Raw genomic sequence first — 12455 nt, forward strand, 5'->3', positions numbered from 1 at the left:
AGAGAATCGCACAAATCAATAAATTCGCAAAGGGAGCACCAATCATTATTAAGTGAAAAACGTTCTTTTGTGTTGGTCTGGTGATGAGATATCTTCTATTTATTTTATTAAGTTCTCAGTTTGATGATTTGGTTTGATATTTAGCTTTATTATTATTTAACTCTAATTCTGAATGTATAATAAATATATAATAAAATAAATTATTCGTGAATAATTTGTCCTCTCAAAAAAACAATTATATTGGATAAACAAATAATAAGATTAAAATAAAATGTAGTATATTATAGTTTTTTATTGTTTTCACATTTTTTTCCGCCGATAAACTAACTCCTGTTTTCTTTTATTCTAGACAAAACACTTTTTTAACGGAATTAAAATTAACACTATTTTGATTTGATTACGATAACGTTGTTAAAAAATAGTTCAAAACGAGATTTATCGGCTTTTTATTTTATTCAGATAAAATTACATTCCGTTATTTTATATAAACAATAATACGAAATATCCATTAGGTTATATTTCGTATATATATAACATGAAGATAAGCACTTGCTTTCTTATTGATGCCTTGTCGAGATTCTTTGGTCAAGTACATCGAGACAGAAATCATCCCACGATACAAGCAGTTCGACAAAGCTCACAATTTGTTGCACGTTCGTTCCGTCATCACTGAGTCACTGTCTCTTTCGGAGTCCAACCATTTAGACGAAGAGATGTGTTACACCATTGCGGCATATCACGACACGGGTATTGGAATTGATCGCGATACACACCACATTCTTTCTGGACAAATTTTAATGGAAGACCAAAGGCTTCGTGATTGGTTCACAGAGGACCAACTTCTTATTATGAAAGAAGCCATAGAAGACCATCGAGCGTCTTCAAAGACACCTCCACGTACCATCTATGGAAAAGTTGTAGCTGAAGCTGATAGAGTTATAGATCCCATCGACACTCTAAGAAGGACAATTCAATTCACTTTAAAGAAGAACCCCGTCGACGACTATACTTATCACTACAACGCAACACTTAAACACCTCCATGAGAAATACGCACGTGGCGGATATCTCAAACTCCCCTTCGAACACTCGAGAAATGCAGACAACCTCCGCAACTTTCAAAATTTGATTGAAGATGAAATCGCACTCAAGAAGGAGTTTGATGTCCTTTACAAGGAGGAGGTCGCTTCTCTGTAAGTCACTTTGAGGTTTACAAAACATTTTGAATAACATTTTACGTTTATTAAAAATACCACAAATGAACTAAAAATAACAAACGAAATGGACGAAATCATTCAACTCATATTGTGTGTGATCGTGGTGCACTACTTGTCGTGTTTATATAAACAGTACACCCTTGCGTCGTTATTTTCTTCAGTGAAAGAAGCTTCAATGACGTGGAAACACATCATTATAATACCCGTAGTCAGTTCTCTTGTCTTAGTTCTGATCTTCTTCTTCCCGAAGATTGGAAAGTACTTTTTATACTTCTCCGTCTTTTTTACGGGGTTCACATGCTTCTACCTCATCTTCACTCCACTCACGGAGAAACTGAACTCCCTTCCTGATAACTTGAAATACTTTATTACTTGCGTGTTGGCTGTATTTGTGATAGTGATGTATATAATGGTGCACACGACCTTCACGACGAATTTGGTGGGGATTGGTGTGGCCATAGCGATTCAATCACTGCTGTATGTCAGTAAGGTTTATATCCCAGTCGTGCTCTTGACAGTCATGTTCTTTTATGACATCTTCTGGGTGTTTGGCTCTGTCTTGGTCCCAGTGTTCGATGGGAAGTCCGTGATGGTCGAGACGGCCAAAACAGCGACATCACTCAAACTGCCACTGTTGTTGGAGTTTCATTCTATATTTGGCGATGGACACTTCATGATAGGATTGGGAGATATAGTGCTACCAGGCATACTAATTAACTTCACATATTGCCTCGATAGATTCTACAAAACAAAGTACTTCTTTTGTACACTCGGCGGGTACATCTTCGGACTTCTTCTAACGATTTTAATGTTGTGGAAATTCAGAGTCGGTCAACCCGCACTCCTCTATTTGGTCCCTTCAATGTTTGTGGGGTTCTTCGGTCATGGATTCTACACGAAAACACTTAAAACGGCGTTTTCAATGAATCTGAGTGACAATTACACACAACTTTTCCAAGACAGTCTAAGTGGTAATGATCCACAAAGTGACCAAATGCATCAAGAAATTGTTCTTCATGACCCCGAGGAAATGGTCGAGCAACTAGACAAAAGAGAAGATGAGAAGAAAAGGGCGGAGGATACAAAGGACAATATATACTCCATCGAACTCGATTGAACAGAAGGAGAATCTAATTTATATGCTTTGTTGCATAGTTATTTATAAAACTATCCTTTTATAATAAAGAAACTACTTATAATAGTTTATAGATTCTATTTTTCTCAATCTATTTGAATCTAGATTGAAAAGAAATAGGATCTAGTTTAAAGAAAAGGGTATATACTCTCCAACATATACATCAACGCCATAAGCGTCAGTGTTATTTCGTGGGGATGGGAAGAACATATAAGCGATAGTGAATATGTATAAATTACTAATTAATTGTAAGCAGAGTTTTGTCATTGCTACATATGAATTGAAAAACAACAGAATTCAAGAACAAACGAGTGTTTGGGTTGACGTCTTGAAAGAAGAGAAAATGAAGAACGACGACTACGAGTAATATAGCCGTGAATGTACTGAACCAAACAACGCGTTCTTTGTATAATGGGGGATGGACTTGTGAATATAAAAAGAGTAACAAAACAAACACCCACCCATACAACAAAAAGAGGATGAACGAGGAAAGCCCTTCAAAGAGCAGCCCAATCGACATTGAGTCTGTTATAACTGCAAACGGTGAATTATTTGTCGGTAATGAATACATTACAAAATACAAGGAATAGAATGTGAGATACATTACTATCCCACCACAAAACGTGAGAGTCGAAATAACATCAAATTTCTCTTCGAATACTTTCTAAGTGTTATGTGTGATGTGCTTCTTACTACTCAATAACAAAGAATTGAACAAACCAATCGAGTCACACTTATATGTGTGTAGATATACGCTACTAATGCAACTTCAAACACAGAAAAGAGCCAGTCGTTCACATATATCATCCAATCTGCATTATAGAAGTACCTCCCCACTACTATCGGGTTATTAAAAACAGGAAGTGCAATCAACATGACAAAAGTGATGTAATTTAAGTACACACTCTTCCCTATATTATCGGCTTTTGTTAACAATGCTTTAAGTAAATACAATCCAAGATACACAATAAGAAATACAATAGAGACTACACTAAGTGCCAAAGAGAATGTAATTTTAAAAAAGGAGTATTCAGGCTTTCCTCTCTTCGAATGGAATATCAAGAAACTATACATCGTGGGATCTAATCCAAATAAAAATACATAAGACTCTTGTTTCACACTTTGAATCGACACAAAATCAAATTCCGCACACTCGCAAGCCTCGGTGTTATTGCAGTTCTTTACATAATATCATATGGTATAACTATAGTTATATATAATTAGAACAAACTTGGAACGAACATTTGGTTGTATACGTCAAGTTCGTTGGTGTTGCCTTTTTAAAATTCTCGGACGTGTTACTTCCCCACCAGAAATACCCAATCCCGCTCACCGTAATATCTCTCATCCCAATAACTCGCTCATCTTTTTTCACAAACGGCTTTAATGATGTCGCTTGAAATTGGTTATACACACTCAGTCCCGTCTCATAATCGGAAAACGTTTTCACCTCGCCAAACATGTTGTGGTGAATGCCATTAATAACATCACTCACCTCTCTTCCCGAATTCATCATTTCTTCTATTTCAGATGTGTTCTTCCCACTGATCACGGCTTGATACGTCCTGTTAATAGAAAAGGCTCCAAAATAGGTCAGTTTTGTTTGGTTATTCGGATCAAACACCATTTCCTCGACAATCGTCCCTTTTTGAAAAACTTCACCAATCGATAACACAAATCCAGTTAGAAGCCAAAAACCCCACAACACCAGTATAATAGACTTCCCGTAACACCCCAAGTTGTCAACCACAAAACCCTCAGCCTTCATAAACAGCTCCAATTACATATTTCAGAGTTTCAAAGCGTGCTTGAAGCAATTCTTTGTTCCCTAAAATGTCTTTTTCTCTCTTAAAATATTTAAAACCATCTGAAATTCATTCACTTATGACAACAAACTAAATTGTCTAAAAACAAATGCACTTTTGGAACAAACAGCTACAAAGACAAATATCAACGTGTTTCTAAAAAGAACTTCAATGACTTAAAATAATGGAAAATATTACGAATTTTCAGGACAAATTATATATTTGTTACACAAAATTAATTTTAACTATTCATTTTCTCAGTCACAACAGCAAACGAAAAACAATAAAGCCTCAATGTGACAGACTCAAAACAAGCGATATAAAATTCAATTTCACTCATCGAACGACTTTCAATCGAACACTCAATAGGGGCTTTTATCTTTTTGGGTTGGTGGCATGGTTTGTGCTTGTGGTCCTGGGAATTGTTGGACAGGTTGGTAGTACTGGTAACTGTTCGCTCCGTATGGCGAGTTGTAACTCTGTGTACTAGAATTTGGTTGTTGAGAGATTTGTGGATATCCGAAACTATTTTTATTTGTGTCATCACGATAGGGTGGGTATTGTTGTGGTTGTTGCGGTATTTGACTTGGGTTATACTCATACTGTTGTTGGGTGTAATACGAATACCCCTGATATAACACAGGTCCTTGTAACAAGTGGGGCGGAATTATAAGTCGCTTTGGTTCATTTGACTCACGTTCGCGAACACTATCACGTTCACGTGAACTCGTTTCGCGGTCCGTTTTAGATCGATCCTTTCCATCGTCTCTTAAACCTTTAATGCGCTCACGACTCTGTTCGATTCTTTCAACATCTTTTTTCGAAAACGATGCATATCTAATCTCAATCACACCACCTTTGAAACTCATTCCTTTTGACTCTTTGAGTGCTCGGGCAGAGTGTCGGGAGTCGTAGTACTCAACAAATTTCACGGTTGGGTCTGACGAATCTCTGACTTCAGTGACCTCTCCAAACTGGGAAAAGAACTCAAATGCCTCCCCGCGTGATGGACGAACGGTGCAACTTTTAAACATGACATACAAATTAGCCTACAAATTATTTTCCCTTTCAATGCTTTCGTTCCGTCTTAAATGTAAAGAGATGTATGAGATTGTGTAAATGACAAACGTGATTTTCAATGACTTCAGGCTGATTAATTTCGTTTCCTTTTGGGAGGGAATAATGAACCTTGATCGTTCTGCCGTTCAATTTGAGATTATCAAGATCGTTATGAGCTTTCTCTGCGGCTCTGATGTCATACTGTTTTGTTAATGCCAAATAACAAAATAATATAATAATAATAAACAAAATGATAAGAACTTGAAAATATAGAACACAAAACAAACATATGTGATAAACGCAATACCTCGATCATCAATTTTCGAAAAAACTTTTTTTAGTTCTCCATACTTCGAGAAGAGTTCTTTGATTTCTGTTTCTGGGACGTTGTACGAAATATTATGAGCAAATAAAGTTCGGGACGGACGTTCTTTTTCGTCTTTAGTCGCACCACGACTTTCACTCCGCGATCGGCTACGGCTTCGACTTCGTTCACTTTTTTTCCTCTCACTCATCTTTCTTTTTCAGATTTTTTTCTCTTTTTTTCTTTAAACCTTTCCCTTTTTGATATAGTTTTGATTTACTATACATAATGGTTAATGTTTGCTAAAAAAAAACTAATCAAAATAATATTGAATGAGTGTAAATCTGAGTGAATTACAGAATGAGATCGACCAAAATCGGAAGGAGCGGCTTGACAAAAAATTTGGAAAATTCGATCTTCCCAACGACAACTTTAAACACAAAGAACTAGAAAAAGATGATTACGATCTTGAAAAAGGTGCGGAACCTACACTTGACAACGACAAAATTGAGAGAGAAAGGGTCCAAAACGAAGAGGAGATTAGTTCTGAAGCAGACGAAGAAGGTTTGGATCCATTCAATCTAGAAAATGAGAGGGATGAAGGTGATTTTGATGTGGATGGAAATTACACTAAAAGTCAACGGAAAAGTGATGATGAGCGAGATGATTGGGTAGACAAGCTTGACAGAATGAACCCACAAGATTCCAAAAAAATTCTCAGAGCAAAACAAAAGGAACTTGAAACCATCAAAAAAGAGGAGCAACGTTGTGACACCATCTCCACCAACAAACGCTCATTTTACACACTCATCTATAATACCCTTCTCCCCAAAGAGACTCCAAAGACTGCTCTCTGTCGTCTCAAGAAAGAAAAGAAGATATCAGATCTTAACGCTTTGATGGATGCCTGTTGTAATTTGGTCGATATCGGCGATTTCACGATATACCAAAAGACTAAAGAGAGTTTATCAAGTAATTTATAATAAATAATAGTTTAGTAACAATTCAATTGAAGTGAGCAGAGTTAGCTATAGAGACTGAGGCATATTGGGCAATCCGCGCGTTTCAGACAACTCGCGTGGCCTTGATGTCCACAGGGAAGTGTAATAATGTCGTCTGTGTTGCTCAATATCTTCCCACAATTCACACAGCACTCTTTGTGTGGTACACGCAACCCGTCGGTGTTATCTCTTCGTTCTTGCAGATATGGTGGAATCTCTGGGTTGACCCTTCCTGCGAAGTGCGCGTCTAAATCTCCGAAGTTACCGGGATCGCGCATCACCAATTCTGGAGGACGACTACTACCAGTGTATGGATTTCTTGGGTATATTTGGAGTGGATTTCTGGCGTGTGAAGGAAGGAAGAAATCGCCACCTGTGAAATTTGGATTTGGGTTGAAATCTGGACGACCAGATGAATGGGGAAGTGTTGGGAAGTCGACAAAATCTGGATCTGGATAAAAAGGATCGTTGGGGATCCCTTTCTGGCGGCCGTATATTTCAGCCTGGGAAAGTGGGGGTTGTTTAAATAAGGCGTGTGGCTGCTCTACGACAAAATCGGAGCCACAAAATGGACAAAGGAGAATTGATTTATTTCGGTTGTATTTTTTGTGACAATTTTCGCAGCGGTAAGTGACATCGATTGACATGAAATTTCTGTGTTTCTCAGTTTTTTTGGTTCCATTTCGAGTTTTGTTCCATTGAAATGTTTTTTCATTGTTAAAATGTTTTTGAATAGAAAAAAAAAGGAGACAACAAGCATTTTAAAGGATTTGGAGGTTCTCAAATAGAAACATTTGAGACATCGAAGAAGCTGTATCACATCGAAAGTTTGTTTTTTATTCAATAACAATTAGAGATACTCGAGGTTTTTTAAACAGCAGTTTTAAATGAGTTCAAAATGGCTGTTTAGATGTTTGAAGACACTTAAACATCCAATTGTGAAACTTAAGTCTGTCTGATAAAACTGTAATTATTTTAATCAAATTGGTAATAAAGCGACCACAAACGAGAATCATGTTTGTTAGAAGGTATAAATTATGGCATTTCAAAAAATGGAGGAAAATTGTTTTAACAAATGACGAAAATATAGTTTATTTGTTATATTAGTATACGATAAAAAAGAAAAAAATAGAATTACTTTGGTGTTGATACTACCCCAGTTATTTGTAGGAAAAGGTCACATTCAATTGGTTTGTAGAACGATTGTGGAAAGTATCTTCAATGTGTTTTTTTTATTTTTCTTGTGTTGTACGAAAAATACTTTCCTTTGATTTTCTTTGAAAAATTAAGTCAATTCATTACTATTTAAACTTTTTGGTAGAACTAAACAATCAAAATGAACTTTATCGAACTACACTATGCGCTTGAATACTATTTTGCAACAACAGAACTTCACGAAAAGGATACTTTGAATTATTTTGAAAAGTGCTCGAAACCAAACGATATTAAAGCTATTATCAAAAAAGTAATTAAAGTTGATAAAGAGAAAGACACATTAAGACAGTTTAAAGCTCTTCTGTTGTTCCACCTTCTTTCTCAAACAGACAATTCACTTGTGTTTGAAAGAGTAACAAATATTGAGATACAACTAGACAGATCACTTAAATTGACGTTTGAACCAAACACGACACATCTTTCGTATTGGGGAGAACTTTATTCGGTACTTCTCCAAAAGATCCTTCAATTCCATAAAGACTATTCTTTTTTGACTGGATATTTCACTGTCAAAAACGATGAACCTCTTCCAAAACAATTCAGAATATCACAAGTCATCGAACAACTTGAAGGTGACGTCTTCGTACTCTACGAAGCTATAAGTTATTTTGTTACTGAGTGTTTTGAAAAAAAGGTTGAGAACACCTATCTCCAAAAAGCTGTTGAGTACTTCATTATAGATATGGTACACATCTATGAACTTATTTTAAATTTGGACAACTATTACTCGATAATAAATGGGACTCCAATCAACACAGAGAAGTCTAAATTGTGTTTGAGACAACTTACTTATATCAAGAATGAGAAAAACACAAAAATAGCAATCAACAAAATACTTAGAAAATTGTCTCCAATCGAAGAGTTCAAAAAGAACGCTGTGAAACTCTCATCTTTCAAAAAGCAATTTCCGTTGCCAACGCCAAGCTCAAAGGTGTATACAACAGACAATGTTTTTCCTGAAGACCAAAAGTGTCAAGAAGTATTTTGTAACTCTTTGATAGATGGGTAATTTAATTTTTCTTAAACTTTATTATTCTACATATAAAAGTGACTTTTGAAAATACAATAAAATGTACTTTATTATTTTTAAATTGAATATAAAGTATCATGTTAAAAACAAGGTATTTCATAACAAAACCATGATATGAAGTGTAATATTCAACACATAACATTAATTTGTTGGTTTTCTTTTTTTTCTAATATTCAATATACATCTTGTTTTAAATAATAAAATGAAAATTTAAAAAAGAAGTGTAAAATGTGAAACATCGGGATATTACATTGAATTGTTAACGATAATTTTAATTCTATATTTATTAACAACCAGTAACCAAATTGGTTAATTCAAAAAATACGGAATTTACGTGGAGAAAAGATAATGGAAAATTGTCAAACTCTCGTCTTCTTTTTTCTCCAGATGCCTTTGTTTGTCTACCATAAAAAACACTTTTACATTTGATTTAAAAAAATCAAATGTAAAAGAATTATAATTATAAAAATACATCCAAAAGAGACAACAATAATGAAAAAAAAATGAAATTATTTTAATAATTCTGTTTTTTTAACATTAATATTAATTAATATTAATTAATTAATTAATTAACATTCTGTTTTTATTTAAAAAAAACTAAACAATTGGATTTGAATAAAAAAGAGATTTGGTAAAAACCAAAACAAACCTAATTGGTATTTACAACAATTCAAAACAATTAGTTTGATTTAATAATTAAAACATTAATTAAATATTTGACAAGAGAATTATTTCTGAGTTCATAAACCATGATAAAAGAAAATTTGTTTACTTCAGAAGTTAAAAATGGTATACCAAACAGTCGATAATGCCAGTTAATTATATCTTTTTACTTCTGTTAATAAGAATATCTATAACACTGGACATTGAATCAATTTCTTTGTTCATTTGAGTAAAAAAATAGGAAATCAAATTATAAGCGTAGAAGTGGAATGTTTTAACTTGAACGGTGCAATTAGTATAAGTCAAAGCCTAATGTAATTTCGGAATATGCCAAATAAACACTAAGACAAATTCTATTAATAAAAAGAAAATCGAAAACCACACAAGTTGTCAAATTAATATTGGGTGTGTTCTCTACATATTCAATTGTTACCAAGTTCAAACTCAATATTCAAATGTCAGACTCCTCAAACCACACAAATCCGGACCTGAAGAAATCCACAGACACCAAAGTCGACACAAAAAACGAGACGAAGAACCAAGAGAACTTCAGGAAGAATAGAAATTACCAAGTCGCTCAGCAGTGCATTTTAATAGCTTTGATCAACCAATATTATGATGTGACCTTTTCTGTCACTCGTGCGCGCAAAACGATTACTATGCCCTTTCTGAAAATAGAAAAACTATCAAAAGGAAACACCACAATTGATATTAAAAATTTGTTGAAGCAGAAAATAACAGAGATGTATCAGTCCGATGTGAACGCCGGTGTACAAGTGAAAACAGCAAAGAGGCGGTACGTTGTGAATAAAGTCGGGGAGTGTCTCCATCTTCTTCAAAAAACTGCTGAATTTCTCGGCTTCAGTTTTAAGTATGCGACGTCGTTCACAAATAACGTGAAGAAGCTAACAATCATCGAAGTCTCTTTTGATGGGATAGTCATCCCAAAGGACAAAATTCTAAAGATAGGAGCCGACGCAAATAAAGCTCTCGTCGAAACGTTTTTCGGGCAAAGTGGGAACTCATACACCCTTAAACGAGGTGACACGGAGTTGATGTCCGTATTGTTCAATTGATTTTGTTATGTAGCTTTTCTATGAGTTGTTTGTCAACGCACATTTTTGACAAAAAGATGAATTTTTAAAGTAGTTTTTGAAACAATAGAATAGTTATCAGTTTTAAAGTTGTTTAGTAATGACTTTAAAAATTGTTAAAATTGGGCACAAAAGAAACCATGTTACCCTCTATCGTTTTAAGTTATTTATAATTAGGTGTTAACTATTCGCCATTTTGAAATTCTTTGCTTGTTTTTAAATAATTCAGTAATATTATTTACAAATAACTGGCTGAAAATAATTATGTTTTTTGAATTACAATTATGAAATTGTATTAATAAAAATGGTACACTTTATTATATAAATTAGGAACAAGTCTTGTTACAGGTACTAGTTCTGACAATGGCCTCTTATTATTTTGTTTTTATTTTAAAATATAAACTGGTGAGTACTGAGAAAATGAAACATCTAGATTATTATTATCGACAATTTGTTGTAATATATTGAAATTATTATGTTATTAATACCATTTTTTCATTCCAATTATTGTTTTAATAAAATAACAACCAACAAAAAGACCCTTTTGTTCCAAAAACCGATTCGCAAAACATCTTCTTGTTCCCTGTGAACTTTTATTGACAAACAAAACCACAGATATATGTAACTATTTTTACATCCATTCTGTTCGAATTAATCAAAACAATCTGATTTGTCAAATTTATTTCAGAAAGTGGTTATTACCTTGACAAAAATGATCAAATGGATCACATTATTATTTAAAATCTCGTTTTTATTATCAATTGTAATTATATTTATAACAAGTTAATTAACTTTTTGTCAGTTTTTTGTCCATTGGTTTTTGATACTGTTGGAGATTGTTTTGATTTTTTATAAAATCGAAACAAAAACTTGTAAAATATAGTTTTTCAATTTTATTTGTAATTTGGAATTAACACCCTTTCCATTTCAAATGTTTAGAAATCATTTGAGTTGGTATCTTTCAAGTTTTTTTTGTTGTTTAATTTTTGGTAACCAACCTAATGTGCGTAGTTAGTTGATAAAAAAAAGTTTTTTTACTATAATAATAGTTTATAATCAAATAATACTTATATAATTAGTATTAATAGTAATATAACAAAGTAAATAACAAAAGTGAATTACAAATCAGTCGAAAGCATCTGGTTGAACTTTTTAAATTGTTCGGTGAGTTCGTTCTGTGTTTTCTTTTTTTCGTTTGCTTCATTTTTTAGTTTTAACAATTTTTCTTTGTTCATTTTTGCGAGTTTCTTTCTCCACTGAATTCTGTCCAATTCTTGTCGTGCCAAAGTTTCTTTGAGTTCCGCAATTCGTCGTTTTTCAGCAGTAAGTTTTGCGTTTTCGTATTCCCTTTTCCGGAGTGCAAGAAGTTTCTTTTTTTCGATCTCAAAAGATTTCTTCCTCTGCAATTCCAAATGTTTGGCGTATTCCTCTTTCTTCTTTTGTTCCTCTTCAACACGTTTTTGTGCTTCTCGAATTTGCAACAATCGTTTTGTTTCCGCTTTCATGAGTTTTTGGCGCTCTTCCTCCTTGATTTTTTCATACACGTCTTCCTCTTCACGCCTTCGTTTTGCTTGCAGTTCTCTCAAAACCTCCTGTTTTGCGCGTTCACGGAGTTTTTTCTTTAAAATGGAATTGTACACGTCACTCAATTCTTTGCGTTGTTGTTCGGCTATTTGTTCATATGAAGGAGCATCGTATTTTATTATCTTTCGTTTTTGTTGTTGCTGTTTCGCCAAATTTTTATAATAATTTATTACAAACATTCGGTTGCGTAACGCAATCCTCTGCCCTTCGGTCAACTCCCGTTTTTTATGAATTATTTCGTATTGTTGGGCACAGCCAAAACTTAAAATCACCAGCAAAAGAAAAACAATTTTCATGTTTTCGAGTTCTGTTTTGATTTTTTTATTTTTATGTCAACTTTTTTTTTTGG

General features: G+C 33.9%; 9 protein-coding genes across 9 annotated transcripts; 5 read left to right on the forward strand and 4 right to left on the reverse strand.

Annotated features, from left to right (window-relative positions):
- Nucleotides 1-563: 563 nt before the first annotated feature.
- Nucleotides 564-1196, forward strand: EIN_284680 (hypothetical protein; the record flags this gene model as incomplete). Its single annotated transcript, XM_004184180.1, has 1 exon — nt 564-1196. One exon carries the CDS (start codon nt 564-566, stop codon nt 1194-1196), a length of 633 nt encoding a protein of 210 aa, XP_004184228.1.
- Nucleotides 1197-1280: 84 nt separating this feature from the next.
- On the forward strand, nt 1281-2333 carry EIN_284690 (signal peptide peptidase, putative; the record flags this gene model as incomplete). The annotated part of the gene is made up of 1 exon (XM_004184181.1): nt 1281-2333. One exon carries the CDS (start codon nt 1281-1283, stop codon nt 2331-2333), a length of 1053 nt encoding a protein of 350 aa, XP_004184229.1.
- Nucleotides 2334-2474: 141 nt separating this feature from the next.
- On the reverse strand, nt 2475-4119 carry EIN_284700 (hypothetical protein; the record flags this gene model as incomplete). The annotated part of the gene is made up of 4 exons (XM_004184182.1): nt 2475-2620; nt 2661-3015; nt 3072-3512; nt 3583-4119. The coding sequence occupies 4 exons, from the start codon at nt 4117-4119 to the stop codon at nt 2475-2477; spliced, it is 1479 nt and encodes a 492-aa protein (XP_004184230.1).
- A 399-nt stretch (nt 4120-4518) lies between these two features.
- On the reverse strand, nt 4519-5730 carry EIN_284710 (RNA-binding protein, putative; the record flags this gene model as incomplete). Its single annotated transcript, XM_004184183.1, has 3 exons — nt 4519-5205; nt 5285-5416; nt 5503-5730. The coding sequence occupies 3 exons, from the start codon at nt 5728-5730 to the stop codon at nt 4519-4521; spliced, it is 1047 nt and encodes a 348-aa protein (XP_004184231.1).
- Nucleotides 5731-5851: 121 nt separating this feature from the next.
- Nucleotides 5852-6502, forward strand: EIN_284720 (hypothetical protein; the record flags this gene model as incomplete). The annotated part of the gene is made up of 1 exon (XM_004184184.1): nt 5852-6502. The coding sequence occupies one exon, from the start codon at nt 5852-5854 to the stop codon at nt 6500-6502; it is 651 nt and encodes a 216-aa protein (XP_004184232.1).
- A 41-nt stretch (nt 6503-6543) lies between these two features.
- On the reverse strand, nt 6544-7167 carry EIN_284730 (hypothetical protein; the record flags this gene model as incomplete). The annotated part of the gene is made up of 1 exon (XM_004184185.1): nt 6544-7167. One exon carries the CDS (start codon nt 7165-7167, stop codon nt 6544-6546), a length of 624 nt encoding a protein of 207 aa, XP_004184233.1.
- Nucleotides 7168-7856: 689 nt separating this feature from the next.
- EIN_284740 (hypothetical protein) lies at nt 7857-8744 on the forward strand (the record flags this gene model as incomplete). The annotated part of the gene is made up of 1 exon (XM_004184186.1): nt 7857-8744. The coding sequence occupies one exon, from the start codon at nt 7857-7859 to the stop codon at nt 8742-8744; it is 888 nt and encodes a 295-aa protein (XP_004184234.1).
- Nucleotides 8745-9883: 1139 nt separating this feature from the next.
- EIN_284750 (hypothetical protein) lies at nt 9884-10504 on the forward strand (the record flags this gene model as incomplete). Its single annotated transcript, XM_004184187.1, has 1 exon — nt 9884-10504. One exon carries the CDS (start codon nt 9884-9886, stop codon nt 10502-10504), a length of 621 nt encoding a protein of 206 aa, XP_004184235.1.
- A 1136-nt stretch (nt 10505-11640) lies between these two features.
- EIN_284760 (hypothetical protein) lies at nt 11641-12402 on the reverse strand (the record flags this gene model as incomplete). Its single annotated transcript, XM_004184188.1, has 1 exon — nt 11641-12402. The coding sequence occupies one exon, from the start codon at nt 12400-12402 to the stop codon at nt 11641-11643; it is 762 nt and encodes a 253-aa protein (XP_004184236.1).
- Nucleotides 12403-12455: the final 53 nt, after the last annotated feature.

Source organism: Entamoeba invadens (genome assembly GCF_000330505.1).
Source record: "Entamoeba invadens IP1 unplaced genomic scaffold scaff_1105074725665, whole genome shotgun sequence".
In the NCBI taxonomy this organism is placed as follows: Eukaryota; Evosea; order Mastigamoebida; family Endamoebidae; genus Entamoeba; species Entamoeba invadens.